Below are 24,465 nucleotides of genomic sequence, written 5' to 3'. Positions count from 1 at the left end.
TATTCGAATGGAAAATGTTTGTAAGAAAATGAATTAACAAAGGAACTACTGTTACATCATAAACAAAAATACGTGCCCATGTATTGTAAAAACGTCAGCTCTATAACTTCAGCAGATTTCAGAGAAAATAATTTAATATTCTGCTTACCAATATCACCTTAAAAGCATAATGCGATGAGGGTTTTGTTATGTAATATTAATTACAGTTGAAACATATACCTAGGTAACTTTTCTTTGTACTGTAATATTGTTTTGATTACTTTTATAAGGCTAAATATACCATCAATATCAATTCCAACTTACCACGTCACACTTAATCTCTTTCTTTGGCATATCACTTTCTTTATGAATGATGTTTCATTCACTTAATATAGTAAAGTTTTACTACAATGAAATTTATGTGAATATTCCTTCTTACTCTTTATTATGTTATTAACTGCATTATTAAGAAACTAGTGTTAATATTTTGTTTTACAGACAATATAGATAATATCAAACAGCAAATAGCCATATAAAATAACGACATAAAATTTCACGTTCTGTTTGAAGTTTGTGCACCACAGTTTTCTTAATCCAACAGGCTCCTTATTCATATACACAATTCTTCTTCCTTCCATACCTAGCGCTTGATGCCCGCATACGACGTCAAGGTCAGAAAAATGCGCTTGCTTTGACATCACTGCCCTATACCATTCGAACAACCATGGAAAAAATCGAGAATTTTGGAGGAATCGAACAGCTACCACACCTGGAATATAGCCCTGACCTTGCGCCTTCAGATTATGATGTTTCGATTCATGGACCACTTCTTACATGCAAAAAATTTAGAAAACTTGGAAGCCGTAAAAAAAATACTGAATGTACACTGCCTGTACGCTAAATTAACTATACTGACGCTCGGCTGCAAGAAAACAAACCTATAAATAATGTATTCCTTCATTAGTTAGTGGACCTTTAAAGTTAGTGGATTGTCGGGTTGCAGAAGAGGAATTTAACGGGCCACTAGTTATTGAATCGTTAACCAAGCATGTTTGGATTTCACAAGTGAAGCAACAGTACGTGAATGAATGAAAAGTGAACATCGGCTGCTTGACTGATGTAAGAAATTGCTTTTATTGTTGTCAAAATTTGCAATAAATTTAGTCAAATACGAACTAGAAAGAAATCAGGGACAGAAGTTTCAGTGAGAAAGATGAATATGCCTATTTGTCATTAAAAATAGCGCACGAGTGCATTAATTTTATAGAAAATAAAAAGACAGACTACAGAGCACATAACCTCGTCGTCAGACGATGAACTAGAGTCTGTAATAAATAAATAATAACTTCGCTATTCGAAGAATGAATGAATAAGCAAATAAATAAGGTAATCACATTACAGTATATGGTTGACTAAGAAGAGATACCTACCTCGTATCTATAAAATTGATAATTTAGTTTAACTACATTATTACTATTTAGAAAAACTACATTATTATTATTATTATTATTATTATTATTATTATTATTATTATTATTATTATTATGTTCACAAAATTGGACAGTGTACTAATATTTTGTTTTCGAATAGAAGATCTTGCAAAGCAGAAACATATATACGAGTAAATTTGTCTATTTTGAGAAACTAATTTCTAAAACAGTTTTTTTATTTACCTGTAAATGTACAGATAGAAGGTACCGGTATCACTTTTTAGCCATCGATATGCAATGTTATTTTAATATCGTGTATATAGGCCTATATACAAAATATCGCATGCCTGAATCTGATACAGGTAACATTATGATGAATCAAAATATATAAACTACTCGCCAACACACAAAATGTACGTAAGATGGCTGTCTAACGGAGGAATAAATATTATTATAGGGGCGAAATCAGATCTCTAAGTTAGTGAATCCTTTAACGGACCAGTAACACTAAAGATGTATCTTGCAACGCGTCTTTCGAACTTATTGGTTCGTTAGCAGCTAACGAAGGAATAAATGCGTTCTTGCAACCCAACATAAGTGACTTAAATGGTTGTTTTTTGGTTACTTTTTAAAGGCTATTTCAACTGTTAAAACTTATTTGAATGCCTATTTTATTACGTTTAGCAATAGTATATTTTAGGCAGCTTTTTTTTAGTGTTTAGTGTATTATGTTTTGTGCGTCTCTTTGCACATTCAAATTTCTCATATTTTGTAGCATCGCCCGAAGAAAAGGAAGACACAGCATGGAGACGATGTTGGCTGCAGCATTGATGGTCGCAAAGATCAGTACGAGGGAAGCTGAGCTTGCGGCCTGTGTGGTTGCCCTCACAGATCAACACTTCCCGACAGAGAGAACCCTGCTCTTTTCCAGCGCAGCGAGCGAAGAAGCCCTGCTCAGTCTGCTGCTTAGGCAATCTCAGCGTCCTTTTCAGGTGTGGGGGAAAGGCGTTCAGGTACAAGAAAATGTGGAGCACATGGACAATGTGGGCGGATACGTGATACTGGTAAGCGACGCCGATGACGTGTACGAACAAGTGGATCAACTGACCTCTAGCGCAACTTGGAACCAGCGCGCGCGCCTGCTGATTGTTGCGACATCACGCTCCGCGGACGCGTTAGAGCTTCTACGGGAGACCTGGGACAGCACGCGAGCGCCACACCTCGCCGTGCTGCTGCAGGTAAACGCAACATTCAACGTATACACGTGGTTTCCATATCGATCACAGCAGCACTGTGAAGACGTTGACAAAGCCACACTGCTAGACACCTGCAGTGTAGGAAGGTTCCTACATGAACAGGATCTCTATCCTGAAAAGCTTCCCACTAACTTCAACGGCTGTCCTGCTAAACTGTCCGTGCCTTACCATGGCACTTTCGAGGTCAGATTCTTCAACGAGTTTTTGAGCCACCTCAACTTCACAGTTCAAATTCAAGAGAAGACATGGGAAATAAATCCATCAAGCTACGACGCAATCCGATCAGCCATTGAAGATGTCCTCTTCGGTAACGCAGAAATAGCTTTTGGGGCGATGCCACTCGTGAAGGAGGCTGCAGAGGCCGCAGACCCTTCATACCCATACTACGAGACTAAGTATCGATGGTATGTGCCGTGTGCTAAGTCACTTTCACGACTCCAAGCCATCTCTCAGATCTTCTCTTCTGCGCTTTGGGCAGCCTTATTTGTTTCCATGCTCGGAGTGGCCGTTGTATTGCGTTGTTTGGCTGCCGGCTCTGGAGAGACACCAGACTACACCAACAACTCAAGCGTTGTCTACAACGTGTGGGCCGTATTAATGGGTGTATCCGTCACGCAGATGCCTCGCACGTCACGACTTAGAGTCGTCATTCTCCCTTGGATATCCTACTGCTTCGCCATCAGTACTATTTTTCAGACATTCTTCACCAGCTTTCTCGTCGACCCAGGGCTCGAGAAGCAGATTACGACCCTAGAGGAGCTCATAGAATCCGGAATCCAGTTTGGATTCAGGCCTGACATCATGGTATACTACGAAGACTCTCATGATAGCATAAACCAGTACCTGAGAACACACACCACAAAATGCAGTCAGACACACCTATGTCTTGAAAAAATCATCAACACCAGCTCCTTCGCTACTATAGCCGAGTCTTGGTCGGTGGAAGAGCATCTTAACTCGCTGAAAGAGAGCGAAAGAGCGTTAGTATGTCCCATGAACGACATAGATTCCTTTCCTATTAGAATCGTATCCTATTTCTCAAAGACGAGTTTGCTTCTGGATACCATCAACAGGCGCCTTGAGTCCATAGTGGAATCGGGACTAAACATCAAGGCAGACAACATGCGAAAGAAAGGGTACGCCAGACTCGGTATCACTCTGAAGATAGAGCAGGATGAGTTTTTCGTGTTCTCTACCACACACTTGCTAGTAGCTTTCTACACACTTGCCCTGGGCCATGCCCTAAGCTGTGCCGTGTTCGTCGGCGAGTTAGCATCCAGCAAAGTCAGAGTGTTTCGTAAACAAACCAGTACCTAGTGTTATTACTCACTTAACATAAACACACACGGTTATCTCCTTCTTTGGAGATCAACTGGAAATCGGACACACGACTTGTCAAATTGTTTTCTATTCTTGTTTTTCGCTTAAAAATTCAAAATTAATCGTGCCACTATTACCTAGATTTAGACATTTCTGTCACTTGTATAATGTTAGATATGCAATTATGTACTTATAATAAGAGAGGCATTTTGCTGGATTTGACATTAACTCCAAATTTAACAAAGTAGATAGTTGTGATATTCCTCTTCATCATTGTGCACAAGTCACTTCACATAACGTCGAAAGAAGACTTTCACCAAATAGATTTTAAGTGAAACAAGACACGTTTTTCGTTTGATACAGTATAACAATATACTGTTATTCAATGTAATGAATTGTAATGGAATGTGAGTTACTACAGTGTTGGTTCACGTCAGTGTGATGTTTTTTTTCCAGTATACGTTATTTTGTTGTGTAATATAATGTGAAAAGAAGTCACATAACACTGTATTTAATTTTTAATGCATAAATATAGCTTAATATCCTTTTATTGTTTTTTAACGGATTATCCCTGCAAGTATCTTCCAGCGCTTCTACCATCCATCCAACAAAGTAGGCCTACGTAAGAGTCTGATATCACTCAACTTGGCTCTTCTTGTAACCGATGCCAGACTCTACTTATGACTCAGAGATGATGCTCTAATCCCTTGTTTTGGCCACGTAAAGATACTATTTTCACATCTAGACCATCAGCCTGTCTAGCAGTGGTTCGTATTCGAGTCCCGTCAGGCCTGGGGTTTTTCATTCTAAAATCCATAGTGACACTTGCAAACAAGATCACAGATGAGATGTCCCCCCTGGGTGGCGCAGTTGGTACATAACGCTGGCTTTCTGTGCCCGAGGTTGCGGGTTCGATCCCGGCCCAGGTCGATGGCATTTAAGTGTTGAAGCGTTTACCCACTATATTACTGATTAATTTGGAACCTTAATAAATTCAGAACATAAAGGGGCGAAAGGCGATCGACGCATGCGCACAGAAACAAGAACTCGTCAGAATCTGCTACATCGAAAGTCCTTTTCTGAACACACATATTAAAAGATCATAAAGAAACAACCAGTGATACAAATAATTACATTCTGCTGGATTACAAAAGAAACCACTCAAACATACCGTTACATCATGCTTAAATGCGACAGGCTCATGTCACTAGATTTAGTGGCATGTAAAAGAACTCCTGTGGGACAAAATTCCGGCAAACTGGCGACGCTGATACAACCTCGGCAGTTGCAAGCGTCGTTAAATAAACCATAATTTAGATTTTAAATTTCAAACAGATGCGATTTCCTCTCAGGTTTCTCCAGTTTTCCCCTGATATGCATTAACATCATTATGACCGATCTCCATTCGATTCTTATGTACATAGCATCTCTCCGATAACTTAGTTTACGGCGTGCGGAAATGCTGGTGTATGGACATGTGGAGTTGTCTTCATGAAACCTGGATACACAGTGAACCTCAGCACAGTCAACTGATGTGTGAGAATGCGCCTAACAGGAGTTAAAAGAATACAATACAATACAATAGAGCAGAGCAGAATAGAATAGAATAGAGCAGAACAGAATAGAATACAGCAGAGCAGAATAGAATGTAATAAAGTAGAACAGAATAGAATAGATTAGGATAGAACAGAATAGAGTAGAACAGAATAGAATAGAGCAGAACAGAATAGAATACAGCAGAGCAGAATAGAATGTAATAAAGTAGAACAGAATAGAACAGAGGACAGAACAGAATAGAATAGAGCAGAGCAGAATAGAATAGATCAGAACAGAATAGAATACAGCAGAGCAGAATAGAATGTAATAAAGTAGAACAGAATAGAACAGAGGACAGAACAGAATAGAATAGAGCAGAGCAGAATAGAATAGATCAGAACAGAATAGAATACAGCAGAGCAGAATAGAATGTAATAAAGTAGAACAGAATAGAATTGAGGACAGAACAGAATAGAGTAGAACAGAATAGAATAGAGCAGAGCAGAATAGAATAGATCAGAACAGAATAGAATACAGCAGAGCAGAATAGAATGTAATAAAGTAGAACAGAATAGAATTGAGGACAGAACAGAATAGAGTAGAACAGAATAGAATAGAGCAGAGCAGAATAGAATAGAATACAGCAAAATAGAACAGAATATAGCAGATCAGAACAAAACAGAACAGAATAAATAGAATAGAACAGAACAGAATAGAACGAAACAGAATAGAACATAATAGAATATTTATTTAATAAACAGTTTTCTGTAAACATAGATGTGCTACGACTGCATTTCATTTCTACAGGTCTGCCCTAACTCTAATATTACAATATTTATGCCAAGTCACATAGTCTTACGACCACTTCTCATAGTCCTGGTGTAAACACTCCAAAATTCGCCGTCTCCTACTGACTGGAGACGTCCCGAAAAACCAGTGAAGAGACTACTAGATGACGATGACGCAGATCTATTTAGGTCTAGTTCGTGATGGTTACCGATGATGATGATAATGATGATAATAATAATAATAATAATAATAATAATAATAATAATAATAATAATAATGCGATCTTTTTTTTTTTTGCTTGCGTCCATATAACACCATTAGGTTGTTATACAGTAGTACCAAAGACGATCATCAGGAGCGAAATGTCTATCACAGCAGTTTCCAAACTTTTCGAAGGCGCGACCCACTTTTGGGCGAGGCTTCTGTAGGCGACCACCATCACCAAACAGGGGTCATTAACTCTATTCGAAAAATACATATTCCTGTAAAGTCAAAAACAACAATAATTTTACTCAAAATTAGTGGATATCGCCCAAAAACGACCAAAATAGAAGAATATACTGCAACAATGACACGAAATACTGCACGAACATCATTTCTAATAGCCTCCTTTGTTGATATTTTCGAAAACTTAACACTTTGAATAGTAGTTTGCAAGTCCAAGATATTAATATAATAACAACCGGGGATAAAATCAAATGATTTTTATGAAAGTTAATTTCTGATCAACATCACTTGACAAAAAGAAATATGGTACATTCCAGTGCATTAAAGAACTCGTGGAAAATTTAGCTATGTATGATACGACAACATGAAATTTGTTTTTGCGAACATGAAATTAAGTTTGTACAATTCTATACAACAGCTTTTTGAGTATTGTCTGGAATGCACTCAAAATAATAGTTACAACAATCACAGATGGATACTAAATCTACAAAAATAGACAGTTGCGTTTAACTCACTGAAATTATGAAAAGATAATAAAGGAAAACTAATTTAAAATGTGCGTATCTATTCGCTCTTGTGTTTAAAAATGCATACATCCAATTGTTCTTCTAATAGTTGTAACTGTCCTATTCTAAATGAATCTCCTCAAGTTAAATATCTCGGAATAATAATCGACCAACATTTACGTTGGGATAAATATGTGCTTTTTCTGTGCCATATATTAAGAAAAATTATTCACTATTTTGTCATCCTACAAAATTACTTGACTGTCCATACTTTACGACTGATTTATCTCGCATTAGTACAAGCTATATTACAATACGGCATTATAGGATGGGGTAGTGCTTATAGTACCTCCCTCATGCCAATAACTCTGCTACAGCAAATAATAATAATAATAATAATAATAATAATAATAATAATAATAATAATAATAACAACAATACTTTATTGCCAGAACAAAGATACATAAACCTCTTGATTATCCTTCAGAGGATCTGTATTCAGAATTTAAAGTATCTGACTTCCATTAAATTTGTAACAACGTATTACTGAATTTCGTACTTAAAAACAGAAACATATTTAATTTATATTCACATAAATATAAAACCAAAAGATCAGACAACATATGCTTGACAGTTCCTAAATGTACTACAACTGTAGCATATAATCACAGCAGCAACTTCGGTCCAAGGCTTAATAACAGGAATTCCCTAACATACAATTTGCTAATGCTCCTTATTTCTAAAAATCTATTAAAAATGTCTGTTAACAGAGAAAATTTAAAGTTCAATTATTGTGATATGTGTTTTTCTTCTTCTTTTTTTCTTTTATTACTTTTTGCTCTGTTATTCAATAAAATGTCTTCTGTGGAATGCCCCCTGAGCACGAGTATGTAACTTAGTCTTTCTAGGGATGCTAGAGAGTTCTTATATAAAAAAGCAATATGTATCTTTGTTCTGGCAATAAAGTATTATTATTATTATTATTATTATTATTATTATTATTATCATCATCATCATCATCATTACTGGTGAAATGTTGAAATTAGACTTTTTCACCTAAACCACTTGAACAAAAGAATGTAAGAATATCTTCAGCTTGCAAAAGAAGCTCTTCTATTTTTGATAACATTACAACCATGTATTTAGACAAAATAAGATTCTTGTCTATGATTGCCAACTAAACAAAAACGAGAAATCTCACTGAACTTGAAAGTGATTATCACTATAGGCCCTATGTGTATCGAATACAGAGTTCAGATTTGAGAGCTACTTTCTGAAAAACAGGCACATTTGTTGCACGGATAAAATTATTTTTCACTTTAGTGCAGGGATGCAAAACTTGCACCAATTGTGCCACATGTCATAAGCGGAACACGCATGTATTTTGTCGTTTTTATCCTCCTTTTCGTCCTACTAAGACTTTCAAGGTCTAAGCAGAATTCAAAGAAAAATTATATTAAAAACATATTTATTCACACATATTTCGCTTGCATGTTGAAAAATGCAGGAAAAAGTGCCGGAACGCCATTCCAGCGCGTCCCCCAGAAAAAAAGCACTGATAACTTCTATGTAGTGTCGGACATCCACTGTTGATCGATGTTAGCACGCAATCGAAAATTCTAAAAAGACAAGCAGCAACTTGAGTGGAATTAGAAAAAAAAACAAACAAACGTATGCGTCAAAAATTTCAACCTATCTATATTGGTAGTCCGAAAAAAGATTTTTACTATCGTTTTAACCATCCTGAACCGAAAATCGCTTTTTTGAAATTTTTGTCTGTCTGTCTGTCTGGATGTTTGTTACCTTTTCACGCGATAATGACAACCGATTTATATGAAAACTGGAATATAAATTAAGTTCGTTGTAACTTAGATTTTAGGCTATATGGCATTCAAAATACTTTATTTAAAAGCGGCGTTACAAGGGGGCTTGATTTAAATAATTCGAAATATCTCCCTTATTATTAATTTTCATGAAAAATGTTACATAACAAAAGTTTCTTTAAAAATGATTTCCGATAGGGTTTATTCTATACAAAATTTTGAGAGGACTGATATTTAATGAGATAAATGAGTTTTTAAAATTAAGATAACGTCATCTACGGCGCTGTAATTGAAATAAAAACAAATGGCTTCGTCTATAAGTTGAAGATGCTATATATACACATATGTACAGAGTACGAATTAAGATTTCTGATGAGGGGGAGGACAGAATCCTAGATAGAGAATACCATACATAAAATTATTATTATTATTATTATTACTATTATTATTATTAATTTAGTGTTCTGCCAAAGGACAGGTCTTTCACTTCAAACTCAGCATTCTCCAATCCTTCCTATTTTCTGCTTTCCTCTTATGATCAACATATCTTAATGTCGTCTAACATCTGATATATTCTTCTGTCCCGAACTCTTCTCCCGTTCACCATTCCTTTTGCTCTTTCTGATCAGTTATTATTATTATTATTATTATTATTATTATTATTATTATTATTATTACAGCTCAACGCTTGATCCCACTGAGATGCTTGTCTTGCATCGTGATCGTAATAATAATTATATCCATGAGCAGGCTTAAGATAAGATGTGTAATTCCTAAGTTATTGGTTGTTATTGGATGATAATACAGAAATATTTTCTTTGCTTACTTAGTAAAGTATACTCGTATTAAAATAATTATATTTTGTGAGGAGGATAGAAGTTATCCCAGGCATGGATGTCAATACGAATTTATGAGAGGGGGATAAATTTTCAACAGGGGGAAATCCTCCTTATCCCTCCCACCCCCCGTTAATTCGCACCCTGCATACATGTGAGAAAGCCGGAAGGATGAGACATGTTCCAATATAATCATAACATTTCGGTGACAGGTCTACCATTTGGCAACATGTCTGAACCAACAGACATCTGTTATTTATTCCTAAGATAATGCATATCCCAAGTGCAGTGTTGGCACTGCACAAGATCAAGATAAGAGATTAGACCTACATCCTGCCTTGATATCGCCCGTAGTTCAGCTGTCAGCCTCGTTCTGTAAAGATGTACGTAATACCGCTTATTGGCGTCTACCAGTGATGTTGCAATGGTAAGTGCTGCATATTAGGTTACAGATACTATAGAGACGAGCAATCTTACATTCCTAGTCGGAAATACGTCAGTTGGTACAAAATCAACCACCTAATTTGTTTCTGCGCTTATTTAAAAACGAAATCACATTATTATTATTATTATTATTATTATTATTATTATTATTATTATTATTATTATTATTATTATTATGGGAAAACTACTTCCCTAAAATTTAATTATTCTCTTGGTAATGTCATAATTACTAAGAAAGATAATATTAGAGATCTTGGTGTCATACTTGATTCTAAATTATATTTCCATGATCATGTGCAATATATTTATACCCATCCATTAAGAATGCTTGGTCTAATTAGATCTATAACTTATTCTGTTTCTACTTCTATGTGCCTATTAATTTTATACTATACATTGGTTAGATCCAAGCTTGAATATGCATCTGTTGTATGGAACTCCATTACTTCCACTGACTCGGCTAAATTGGAGAATATTCAAAGAAAATTTATTTCCTTGTGTTCTCATAGATTTTTACCAAATTCCGATGATTATAAATATGAGATTAACTGTAAATATTTTAACTGCTGTAGTTTATTTGCCAGACGTCAAGATCTTGATTATTTATTTTTTTTGTAAAGTCATTAAGGGTGATATTGATTGTGAATCATTCATAAGCAATATTAGTCTTCGTATTCCTGCTAAGGGTTTAAGATTTCATAAAATTGTTTATAATAGAAATTCTAAATCTCTCTCTCCGGTCTGCAGATGTATAAAATATGCTAATTTGCATGGATTGAACTTGGATCCATTTAATATGTAGCATATATTTTTTTTAGTTTTATCATTCTATATATTTCCTTGTTATTTAATATCTTTTATTATATGTTGGATATTGCTATTTATTTTGTTGCATTTGGTCAATGATTAATGTTGGCTATTATATTCATTGTATTTCATCTCACTGCCATTTTCTATCGTTCATTCTCATCATCATTTGTTGTTTTGTTTTGTATCTTGTGATGAACTGTAATTGGCCTTGTGCTGTTGTTTTGCACGTTAATATTCTAAATAAATAAATAAATTATTATTATTATTATTATTATCATTAAAAAGATTAAGTTATAATTAGATCTATAACATTGTTTTTCTACTCCTATGTGTTCATTAATTTTATACTATACATTGATTACATCCAAGCTTGAATATGCATCTGTTGTGTGGAACTCCATTACTTCCACTGACTCGGCTAAATTGGAGAATATTCAAAGAAAATTTATTTCCTTGTGTTCTTATAGAATTTTATCTAATTCTGATGGTTATGAATATGAGATTAACAGCAAATATTTTAACTGCTGCAGTTTATTTTCCAGACGTCAAATCTTGATTATTTATTTCTTTGTAAAGTCATTAAGGATGATATTGATTGTGAATCCTTCCTAATCAATATCAGTCTTCGTATTCCTGCTAAGCATTTAAGATTTCATAAAATGTTTTACAATCACAATCAATATCACCTTTAACGATTTAACAAAAAAAAATAAATAATCAAGATCTTCGACGCATTGTCTTTATTGTGATAATTGTCGTAGTCCTTATCGTAATCCCTTCGTCGTTCATGTCGTGGACCTTATTATCATCCTTGTCATAGTGCTTGTCGTGAGACTTATCGTGGTCCTTATCTTCTTTATCTTCGTGGTCCTTATAGTGGTCCTTGTTGTTTTTGTCATGTTCATTATCGTGATCCTTGATGTCTTTCTTGTTGTTCTTATTGTCATTAATGGTCCTTATAGTTCTCCTCATTGTCTTTGTCATGTGCCTTATTGTGGTATTTTTGTCCTTGTCATCGTCCTTATCGTGACTTTTGTCCTTATCATGGTCCTTGTAATCCTTGTCGTGGTTCTCATCGTAGTCCTTTTCGTGATTCTTTTCGCGCTGTTATCCGTAGTCCATATCGTGATCTTAATCCATTGTCATTGTTCTTGTCATGGTCGATATTGATATTTTATTGATATTTATTATATTATAGTTCACAGACAAAGTACATACAAGTAATCATTTAAACCCTTACATTACACACTTTATAATTTTACACACACACACACACACACACACACACACACACACACACACACACACATATATATATATATATATATATATATATATATATATATATATATATATATATATATATATATACTATTATTTAAATACAATTTCTACAATTTAAATATTTAATTCATGGTCGATATAGTGATTCTTGTTGTCTTTGTCATGACCATTACTGTGATCCTTGTCTTTGTTATGTTCCTTATTGTGATTCTCGTTGTCTTTGTCCAGGTCCTTATTATCTTTGAAATGGTTCTTATCGTTGCATTGGTGCTTCTCGTTATCCTTACCGCGGTACTTGTCGTGATCCATGTTGTGTTCCTTATAATGATACTTGTCGTTTATCTTGTCTATATTCTTGTCCTTATAGTGGTTCTTATAATGGCTTTTTTGTCTTTGCCATGATCATTATCGTAATCTTTGTTGTTTTCTCGTAGTCCTTGTACTCCTGGTCTTTGTCGTAATCCTTATCGTACTTATTGTCGTCTAAGTCCTGGTCGATGTCTTGATCCTTATCATGGTCACTGTTGTGGTCTAGGTCGTAGTCCTTAATATGACCCTTATTGTGTGTTTGTCGTGGTTCATATCGTGATCCTCATTGTGATTCTTGTCGTTGTCATTGTCTTTGTCTTATACTTGTCGTAGTCCTTATAATAGTCCTTGTTGTCTTTATCGTGGTCCTTATTATGGCGATTGAATGGTCCTTACCATGGTCCCTTCGTGGCCGTTGTTGTGATCCTCACCCTAGTCCATGTCGTGTTCCTTATCGTGGTCCATGTCGTGATCCTTACTGTGTTTCTTATCCTTGTCCTTTTAATGGACCTCATAGCAGTTTTTGTCTCTGTCATGTTCCTTATAATGATCTTTGTTTTATTTGTCGTAGTCCTGGGTTTTTTGTCATTTTAGTAGTCCTTATCGTTCTTCTTGTCTTTGTCATAGTCCTTATCGTTATATTTGGTCTTGGTCCTCAATGTAATCTTGCTCCTTTTCGTAATCTTGGTCTTAGCTTGGTCCTCATCGTGGTCTTGGTCCTTATCGTGGTCTCAGTTCTTTGGTCCTGGTACTAATCGTCTTCTTGGTTCTTATCGCTATCTTTATCGTCTTCTCTTCTTTGTCTTTGTCGTGATCCTTATCGCAGCCCATGTCGTAGTCCTTATATTGATCTTTGTTGTGGTCCATGTCGTGATCATTATACTGTCCTCGTATTTTTTTACTTGGTTATTTAACGACGCTATATCAACTACGAGGTTATTTAGCGTCGATGGGATTGGTGATAGCGAGATGGTATTTGGCGACATGAGGCCGAGAATTCGCCACAGATTACCTGACATTTGCCTTATTGTTCGGGAAAACCTCGGAAAAACCTAACCAGGTAATCAGCCCAAACGGGAATCGAACCCGCGCCCGAACGCAACTCCGGATCGGCAGGCAAGCGCCTTAGCCGACAGAGCTACGCCTGTGACTTACTGTTCTTGTAATATATGCCGTGGTCCTTAATGTGATCTTTATCCTGATGCTTGTAGTAGTCCATGCAGTGATCCTTACGGTGGTCTCCTTCGTGTACCTTGTTCTTGTCCCTGCCGTGGTCCTTATAATAGTCGTTGTCTTTGTCGTGATCATTATAGTGGTTCTTGCCTTTCTTTATCGTAGTACTGGTCCCTATCGTGATCATTCTTGTGGTTACTGTCATTGTCCTTGTAGTGGTACATGTCGTGATACTTATTGTGGTCACTTCCAATGTCCTTGTGGTGGTCCTTATCGTGGTCATTATTGTCCTTGTAGTTTCCTTATCGTGGTCAGTTATTGCCCTCGTAGTGGTCGTATCGTGATCCTTATCGCGGTCAGTCATTGTCCTCATAGTGATCCTTATCGGGATTCTTATTTTTGTCTTTACCATTGTCCGTGTAGTGATCATTATCGTGATGATTTCGTGGTTATTTTCATAGACCTTGTAATAGTCTATGTCGTGACCCTTATCGTTGTCAGTGTTATTCTCCTTGTGTTGTCCTTGTCTTGGTTTTGTCATTGTCCTACCATGGTCCTTGTTGTCTTTGTCATGGTACTTATCATGGTGTTTTCGTGGTCCTTGTGGTCCTTATCGTAGTTCATGTCGTGGACATTATCGTGATCCTTGTCGTAGTGCTTGTCGTTGTCCATGTAGTGATCCTTGTCGTAGTCCTTATCTTTGTCCTTTTCATGGACCTTTTCCTCTTAGTGGTCCTTGTTTGTCTTTGTTATGTTCCTTATCGAGATCCTTGTCTTGTTCGTGGTCCTTATCATGGTGCTGTTTATTTTAATGATGCTCATCGCTCTTTTTCTTGTACTTATCGTGGTATTTGTTGTCTTTGTCATGGTCTTTATCGTGGCATTCGTTGTATTGATCATGGTCCTTATCGTTCTCTTGGTTCTTATCGTGGTCCTTTTGATCCATATCATGATCCATGTCGTGGACCTTATTGTGATCCTTATTGTTGCGCTTGTCGTGATCCATGTCGTGATTCTTGTTATGGTCCTTGTCGTTGTGCTTATGGGAGTCCTTATAATTGTAGTTGCTGTTGTCTTTGCCTAGTCCTTATCGTGGTTCTTGTTCGCTTTCTTACATCATAGACCTGGCTCTTGTCGTGATCATTATCGTAGTCCTTATATTTGTCCTTTTCGTGGTTCTTGTGGTCTGTCATTGTTCTATATGTACCATTTCATAATAACATTGTTTTTCCCCCCTACGAAAAGTGGCATTTTTCCACACGGTTCCTTCCATACTTTCATAAAAGATAATGGGGCGTAATCAGGGACCTGTACCATAAATAGATAGATAACTAATAACATTTTGACTGGTGTGTTCTTTGGAATAAGGTGAAAATACGGATCATAACAAATAAAAAGGTTAAGGGAAGGAATAATTCCCTTCATACACTTGCTGCTCTGAATAAAATCTATTTCTTCACGTCGAAATAATAACGTACTGTACCAGTAGACAATGAAATAAGAGTACACAAAGTTTTAGAGGCAGCAAACAATCTAAGTACCTAGTATTAAGTAAAATGTATTGGTGATAGTATTACTGTATAGCTGACACCTGGATAAAGAGAATTTGTTGTCGCGTTAAATAAATAAAAACAATTTTGTAGTCCCAGAAAATAAATTAAATTATGCAACAAGCGCAACGACAAAATTCAAAGATTAGTAGTGATGGAGAAATAATATATTCACTACGAAAAGAATTAAGTAATTTTTGAGAATACAGCAAAATGTTACAAAATTAATTTCCGTCAGTCGTGTTTAATTGTGTAGGAATATGAGAATTCTAATAAATATAAAAGTAAAGGATTTTTTATCATGTTTTATGCTGAGAGGGTAATTTATGATTGTGTGACTTGTACACTATATTATGTACCGGCTGATATAACCTCGGCAGTTGCATCGTTAAATAAAACATAATTTATAATTTTATACATTCTTTTCCGTGTTTCTTCCTGCGTGAATAGAAAAAAATATATATCAACAAGTAACTATATTTGACACATAAAATCCACAATAGAAGATAGAATTCCGAAAGAAGCACATGTTTAGTATTAGCACTAGAAACAATCTGTAGTGGGATAAGATGGCGCGGAGTCGTACCGGTAGCAGCAAGCTTCGATGATACCAATAGGAATACAGGAACAATGCGAATCTAAGCTCTCTAATATATCTGTGGTCTCTTCAGACTAATGTCATCTGCACACCAGTCACAATACTACAGCCAGCTTAAATGTTTTGGATTAACACTATTTCAATGATTATGATGAATATTTCAAATTGCAAATTATGGTTGAATTGTGGAAGAAAACGGAAGATCCTTCATAAAAACCCCTCAGATATCTTGGCTCTGTTCACCACAAATACGATTCCACCATCTCAGGAATTCGAATCCGGGTTCGCAGTCATTGTAAGCCAGTGCTCTATCCAGGCGGCATACTGCGTCGTTAAATAGACGATTAAACTGAGTCTCTCCAGTCAATGAAGCGTGTATGCCACTCTTTTACCATGAATTTTACTGACGGGTAGTCAGTGTTGAATTCAGACTTTTTCCTTTGTGGGAGGGGGTATTTAATCTATACCAGGGAGAGATGGTGAGACCGACAGAAAAAAAAAAAAAAACAGATTTTATCTAGCAACAACAGAGACAGTTTATGTACAGAGGAACATAAAAAATTAAGTAAATTAAGGGGACACATGATTTTTAAAAGTTCCACAATTTTCAACCAAAATTTGTGAAATTCAAACTACATAAACACGCCTACAATACTATCATCTGTACAAAATTTGTTGCTATTAAAACTAATAGTTTTTAAATTAGATTTTAAAAATATATCGTATATTGACGTCATTAAAAAGGCTCCTTGCGACAAAGTTTTCAAAATGTTTAGTTCCTATTCGCTCAAAAGCTTGAAAATAGTCATTGGAATAAAAATTAATTAGCTTTTTGGGCTCAGTGTAAATAGAGAGTCATAATAATTTTTTACTGAACAGTAATAACTGCTTTACTATGTTAATAATGGTAAATTACTTGACTGGTTTCAACGTGGTGTTGTCATTCTCCGAAGCCTACTGTGTTCGAAATATTAAATTTTGAATTGTCATGAATTTACCATTACAGCATATTTTAATCGAAATACAATATAGGTATAGCTTGATTCAGGGATTTTGGCCAGTGCAAAAAGTAAGTAGATAGACTAAGGGCGAGTTACTCATCACTACTGGCGGGCTGGGTCACACAGGTCAGGCCACACAGTCATAAACCTGACACTTCCTTCTTATCATGTCACAGTACATCCGCCTTAAAGATACAATATTCTTCCACACGTCTCTTCACTAACCACTACGTCTGTTGACTAAACAATGTCATGATGACTTATATTTCCTTGACATGAGTGTCCCTTAGCTACGAGGATAGATATTATTTTCATTCTTCCTCTTCCCTCTTCCCCCCCCTTTTGCACACTTTTAATTAAATTTCTTTCTTATGACTCAACACACAGCTCGGTCACTAGCCAAACAACCAAGGACAGAGGCCAATAACGTTGAATTGAGCTGTACTTAATATTAATATTTCATACAAATGCTAATTAAATTGTATTTATCAACATAATAATAACATTAATAATAATAATAATAACAATAATAATAATAATAATAATAATAATAATAATAATAATAATAATAATAATAATTTATTTATTTAATCTGGCAGAGCTAAAGCCAGTAGGCCTTCTCTTCCGCCCAGCCAGACTCTAATTCTGACATGACCTCTGTGAGAAATTTCAGATCAATCTGACGATAAACTGCTTAAAATTTTAAATTCGAGAAAACAGCATTAAAAAAACAAACAGCCTCCTACATTTCTCTTAACTCACACCATACTGTACGTTTGGCCACATTTGATTATATGGCTAGATCATTATTTAAAACAGTCTCAAATATTATAATCACGATCATAAAAACAAAAAAGTAGTATTAGTAGTAGTAGTAGTAGTAGTAGTAGTAGTAGTAGTAGTAGTAGTAGTAGTAGTAGCAGCAGCAGCAGCAGCAGCAGTAGTAGTAGTAGTAGTAGCAGCAGCAGCAGCAGCAGCAGCAACAGTAGTAGTAATAGTAGTAGTATCTATTGCCTAGGCACTTGGAAGTTCTCCATTCGTCTTCTAGCTTTCCAGTATAATTTAAAGTCGGAATCCAAAAGATATGATGCCAAAGCTGGGCTTTTCGTAAATGTTCTTGATTCATCAAAAGGTCTTCTAGTTTCAAAGAGTGTGCGAGTCTCAAACGCTATTGTCAGAGCCAACTTGCTCGGTAACAAAAATTTCTTTGTACAGCTAATTTCTTTCGCAACTTAGTATCGCACAGAGGCTGACCTGGTTTTTATTTCCAAAATCTCGTCTCTCTGTACAAGTAGGCTACTCTTATCAGATATAATAATTATATACACTATAAGTACTTTTTTCTAAACTCCTGACATATACTCTTTGCTGATAATTACTTTTCATATAATGGCAGTAAATAATAAGGCAAATTCATCTGCTTGATCCTGTCATAATAATTACACACATCCTTCTGAGTGCAAATTTCAGTAAATATACATTTTGACACTTCCTACTGCATCCATATACAGGCTCCAATTATTACAGCCCAAGCTAAATAATTTAGTACCCAATAGCGTCGTGAAATAACGAAATAAAAAACCTCTTTCAAAAGTTTTTTCATGTAGTAACGAAAGGTATGTTTCGCAGGAATCAGCTGTGTTTGAGAAGACGGAAGGCTTTGCCGATGGTGCAGGTCTCAAGTATGAGGTCAAGGTCTCCTGTCTACTCTTCCTGCGAGCACTTCGGTACACGCAAGAGTTTCACATAGCTGCCAACTTCAAAGGTGCAGGAGCGTTTGATGACGTCGTCATCTCATATAGAGACACCACTTCTTCCCCACTCAAGTCATGCTTCATACAGCTCAAGCATAAGACAAACCAGAAACCCATCAGTCTTCGCAACATCACGGCAGTGAAGGGGGATTTCAGCCTTGTTAAATACTGCAAATCTTTCAGCGTCATCAGCCGGCAGTTCCAGAGATATGGAGATAATCATCCAATTTTTGGAGGAGACTTACAAAACTGCGAGTTAGTGATCTACACAAACGCCCCTCTCAAGCCACAACTGTTCAAGAGGAAGAAACAATCGCGAAGTGCCGCTAGTAAATTGCTCTCGTCAAATACGGATACAGGATTCGTAACTTCCTTCCGGGACAGATCGGACTTGGATGTGCATAGATATTTCAAGGACTTCATAAAGTGCAAGGAGTTAATTGATTCTATGGAAAACACTAAATACTCTCAAGAACTTGAGAGTACAGTGAAACAATTTGGGAAAACAATACACAAAGACTTAACGCAACTATTGGAATCGAGCATGCAAAGAAATGAATTGGCCAAACTGAGTGAAGAACTGGGAGATTTGTCCGATTATCAAGAATTCTTGGATAACTTGTATATTTTTACTAGGCAAGCTAGTCAAGATGAGTTAGATAGCATTATAAAGAAGGAAATTGAAGATCTCCTATCTACATGTGAAGTAGAGACGGAAGCAATATGGAGAGAGCTTTATCAAGAAATGTCAGACTGGTGGAAAGAGGAAAATTTCTACATTACCAAATCTGTGCCATTCTGGAAGCAAATATTGAAAAAAAGGAAGGACCGCATAGAACGTCTCAGTCAGGTCAAGCGCTGTGAGATGCAAACTCTGGGTGTTGAGTTCCGCAAGGACCGACTTCTGAAATTCCCAGATTGTAGAGTGGTGAACGTGGTAACCCAATCAACCCTGCTCTCCTGCATTAAGGTGTGCCAAATGCTGGAGAATCCTCACATCATCATTGGACTAAGAATGCTGCTGCATTCCAAGGAGGAAGTTCTGGCTCTGTGGCCCAGCAGCTGGTGCACTACTCTCATCATAGACTGGGAGTCAGATCGCCAAAATGTCGATTTTTTGTGGCACCATCACCCATATGGCAAGATCATCGCTATATCCAATCAACCATTGGGAGTTGGGGTTGTAGTCATTGACCACTCACTTATCACAGATTTGGACGAACCCTCACGAGAAAAAGTTGAAGATAAAGAAGTAATTTTCCAAGGACTGCCTATTTCATTTAAATCATTACTTCGAAACAGGAAACAAATTCCAAATTGCGAAGACATTTTACTAGAACTTTTATCAGATGAAATAATTAAAGTGGGAAAAAATATTCAATTTCATTCTGAAGTTTTTATTTCTCGAGCCTTAGAGCGTCAAATTTATTTAAAAAAAGACATTCTGACTCAAAACGATGCCCCAGGTATATTTGCTATCAGCGGTTTTTGGGAATATTGTTTAACACATCCATCTGTTACAGGAAAGATTTGTATGCTCCTAAAATCTTCAGAAAATAATTATAATTTTATTGATCTTGATCCTCATAATCCAGAAGCAGTTGGTATCACTGGAGCACACATACACAACGGCAATATGGAAAACAGGGAAACCGATCCAGGATTATATCAATTTGTTGTAATAAGAGAACCGAACGAATTCCAGTTTTTGTACAATATGTATCCATGCGTTCATTGGTTGGAAGCTCTGGAAGATGGCAGACTCCTTTGGATGGCGACAAAAGGAGACATTACTGTAATTCAAGAGAATCTGGACACTAGTCACATTATTCGTATGTCTCAAGAAGACATCGCCCAAATGAGCGAAAGAATTATGCTGATTGTCGCAGAACCTGGAATGGGAAAATCCACTCTTGTCTCATGGCTCTGCTCCAGAATTAAGGAAAAGAAATCATCTATGTGGGTTATTGCAATATCATTGAATGACCATACAGGGCTCTTCGAAAGCATGGGAGAGCAGTCATTTACAACTTGGCTTCACCTTCTGTTTAAGTCAGCTGCAGGGGCGGAAGAATCACACCTGGAAAAAGAGATGTTACACGTTGCAGTGGCAGAGATGCAGCAGACGGTTGTTCTATTGGACGCAGTGGATGAAGTCACTCCGCATTACACAAGTCAGGTGTGCTTTCTAATGACATCGTTGTTGCATATGGGAGTAGCGCAGCTTTGGGTAACATCACGGCCTATGATGAGACACCATCTGGAGAATGAACTGGCAATGTTATCCCATACCATACAACCATTCTCCAGAGTTGATCAGCTATCTTACTTGACACAATACTGGATGAAAAAAGACAGACATCTGAGCTGTGAAACAGCAAATGAATTTGCACATAGATTAACTCAATTAACTACGCGAGAGCTATATGACTTGGAATCGCAGTTCATGGGCATTCCTTTGCAGACTAAGATGATGGCTGAGAGCTTTGAGAGACAACTAGAAATATTCAATGAGACTGGTAGAGTTATTTTACCAGAGCGACTAAATTTAATTGAATTGTTTACGCATTTTGTGAAATATAAATCTGACATTTTCTTCCAAGAAAAGATGTAGGCAGATATGACAAGAACATTGTATAAGAAGGAGTATGACGTTATGTCAAGGGAATTTGAAAACGAACACATGCTATGTTCTCTAAGTCTAATGTTCTCTGAAGCAGACATCATGGCGCTAAAACCTAGTACACTTACAGACAGTTTAAAGAAGTATCTTGCCACTATTGAGAATGGAACAGAATACTCAGGAATAATAGATAGGATAGAGAATGGTAAAGTTCACTTCATTCACCATTCCTTTACTGAATATTTTTGTGCTCTATGGTTCAAAAAGAACTATGATGCGAATAAAGACTTCTTGAGGAGAAGAATGCATGATCAGACATCAGAAATCATGTGGAGGATGCTGGACTATATGTTCTCAGAGAACTGTGACTTGCATTTGGCTGTTCTTAACACCGATTTAGAAAAAGTCAAAAGCCTCTTATCCAAAGGAAGTCCTGTTAACCAGAAAGATTTCTGTGGCAGATCACCTTTGCACTTGGCTTCCATCTACAACAACAGAGACATAGCTCATGAGTTGATGAAATGTGGTGCAGATTTAAGTATCCGGGACTGCTTCAATTTGAATCCTTTGGACTATTGCGATAGAGCAAAAGCCTGGGCTACAGCTGATCTGCTACTTAGGTTCAACAAAGATACACTTAACAAATCACAAAGAGGCGAGACACTGTTTACCTTGAAAAGAAATATCAAACATCCACAATATGGCATTCAGGCGCTAGAGGAGAGTGGAAGGCATGGTTATGTGGAGCTGACAAAATTTCTGTTTAAAAATGGCTTAGATCTGAGGAAAACAAGTTTGAATAATGCCAACCAAAGACTTTTGCACATTGCTGCATTGAACAATCAGTTGGAACTTGTAAACATGATACTAAAAAACACATCAGTTTTACCAAGAGATGGCTCTATATTAAGGAGTATTCGCAACTTAATTTGCTTCATAGATTCATTTGACAATATCAACACAAAAGACATAAATGGCCATACAGCTCTAATGTATGCATGTAACAGTGGAAATTTACTCATGGTCAGGAAAATGGTTAAAAGTGGTGCCTCAATTAAAATATTTAACAGCAAATATCTTAATCCACTTTATTTCGCTGCAAAGATGGGCCACTTGCCTGTCGTTGAATATTTACTCAAAGAAAGTGGGGTTCACATGGATGAAGCAGATATATGTCTTCCTCTCCATATTGCAGTAAGAAATGGACATGTGAACGTTGTCACATGTTTCCTCCAGCATAAAATACATTTTGATATGGTTGAAAGATATGGGCACGTTCTCATGACTATTGCAATAATGTATGGGCAATTCCCTATTGTTGTATGTTTGCTGCAACATGGAATAGAAGTCAGTAAGACTGACAAATACGGCCAGACTTTGCTTCATATAGCCTCAAGGAAAGGACATTCCTCGATTGCTCAATGTCTACTGCAACACGGAGCTGGAGTTAATATAGCTGACAAATTTGGACGGACTCCCCTTCATTTTGCCACAGAACATGGACACGTTTCCACTGCAGAAATCTTGCTACAGCATGAAGCAGAAGCCAACGTGAGTAACAGAGATGGTTGGAGTTTACTACACATAGCATCTCAAAAGGGACTTCTACCCATCGTTCAATCCTTACTTCTATATGGAGCAATAGCTGAAAAAGCCGACAAATGTGGACTAACTCCTCTCCACATAGCTGCACAAAACGGACATCTATCTGTTGTTCAGTGTTTATTAGAATACGGAACAGACGTTAACATAGTTGACAGTTACGGGAGAACTTCCTTATATTTAGCAACGAAAGATGAGCATCTTACAGTCATTCAGTACCTACTGCAACAGAAAGCTGAAATAAACAAAGCTGATAACTATGGTTACACTGCCCTTCACGTAGCAGTGCAAAATGGACATGAGTCTATTGTTCAGTGTTTGTTGGAACATCAACCAAAGGTCAATGTAACTGACAAATATGGATGGACTCCCCTACACATAGCAGCACAGAACGGAAAACAAACTATTGTAAAATGCTTACTACAAAATGACACAGAAATCAATATTGCCAGCAGTGACGGACAAACTCCTTTGCATATAGCATCACAAAATGGAATGTCAGTCGTCGTTGAATACCTGTTGCAACACGACGCAGACGTTAATAAAGAAGACTGCAAAAAGTACACTTCTTTGCATATGGCAGTAAAATATACTCATCTGAACATTGTAAAATGCTTGTTACAATATGGAGCAAGAGTTAATTCAACAGACTACGAAGGGAAAACTCCCCTGCATATTTCAGCAGAAATTGGAAACAGATCTATTGCTGAATGCTTGCTACAGCACAATGCACAGAGAAGTTTAATAAATACAAATGGTCGCACGCCTTTACAAGAAGCACAACTGAGGAAACACTCGTCCATTGTTGAGCTTCTACTTCAATATGAAGAATGGACCAATAATGAGTGTATTGTGTAATGTTCAATATGGTATTTATAATGCTGTCATGATTTTGTACTGTTCATCTACAATATTTTATACTGAATATATTTTCCTTTTATAATAATTTGGAACTCATCCTTGATTTGTGTCACAGCTGCATAAGGAATTCGAAGCGAATTGGTGTGGATGAGAATGTGGGTGAAGAATTGAATGAGGATGAAGATCTGGGTGAGAATGAGGATGAGGATTTGGATGAGAATAATAAGGGACTAGGAAAAGATGAGGATGTGAATAAAAATAAGGATGAATGTGTGGTGAGATTGAGAATGTGGATGAGGATGAAGATCTGGGTATGAGGATGACTATTCGGATGAGAATTATGAAGGGTTAGGGGAAGATGAGGATATAAATAAAAAGGAAAAGTGTGTGGTGAGAATGAGGATGTGGATGAGGATTTAAGTGAGGTGAGGATCTGGGTGAGAATGATGAAAATCTGGATGAGAACGATGAGGGGTTACGGGAAGATGAGCATGTGAATAAAAATAAGGATGAGTGCATGGTGAGAATGAGGAC

General features: G+C 36.6%; 2 protein-coding genes across 2 annotated transcripts; both read left to right on the top strand.

The window, feature by feature from the left end:
- The first annotated feature begins 10,217 nt into the window (after positions 1-10,217).
- LOC138693159 (uncharacterized) lies at positions 10,218-21,459 on the top strand. Its single transcript, XM_069816855.1, has 2 exons — positions 10,218-10,349; positions 18,721-21,459. Exons 1-2 carry the CDS (start codon positions 10,347-10,349, stop codon positions 21,457-21,459), a joined length of 2,742 nt encoding a protein of 913 aa, XP_069672956.1. The 5' UTR covers positions 10,218-10,346.
- Positions 21,460-21,465: 6 nt separating this feature from the next.
- LOC138693162 (ankyrin-1-like) lies at positions 21,466-24,016 on the top strand. The gene has a single exon (XM_069816868.1). The coding sequence runs from the start codon at positions 21,466-21,468 to the stop codon at positions 23,926-23,928; it is 2,463 nt and encodes an 820-aa protein (XP_069672969.1). The 3' UTR covers positions 23,929-24,016.
- Positions 24,017-24,465: the final 449 nt, after the last annotated feature.

This window comes from Periplaneta americana, chromosome 2 (genome assembly GCF_040183065.1).
Source record: "Periplaneta americana isolate PAMFEO1 chromosome 2, P.americana_PAMFEO1_priV1, whole genome shotgun sequence".
Lineage (NCBI taxonomy): Eukaryota > Metazoa > Arthropoda > Insecta > Blattodea > Blattidae > Periplaneta > Periplaneta americana.
Note: the sequence above shows the minus strand (reverse complement) of the source record. Positions and strands in the feature narration are given on the sequence as shown.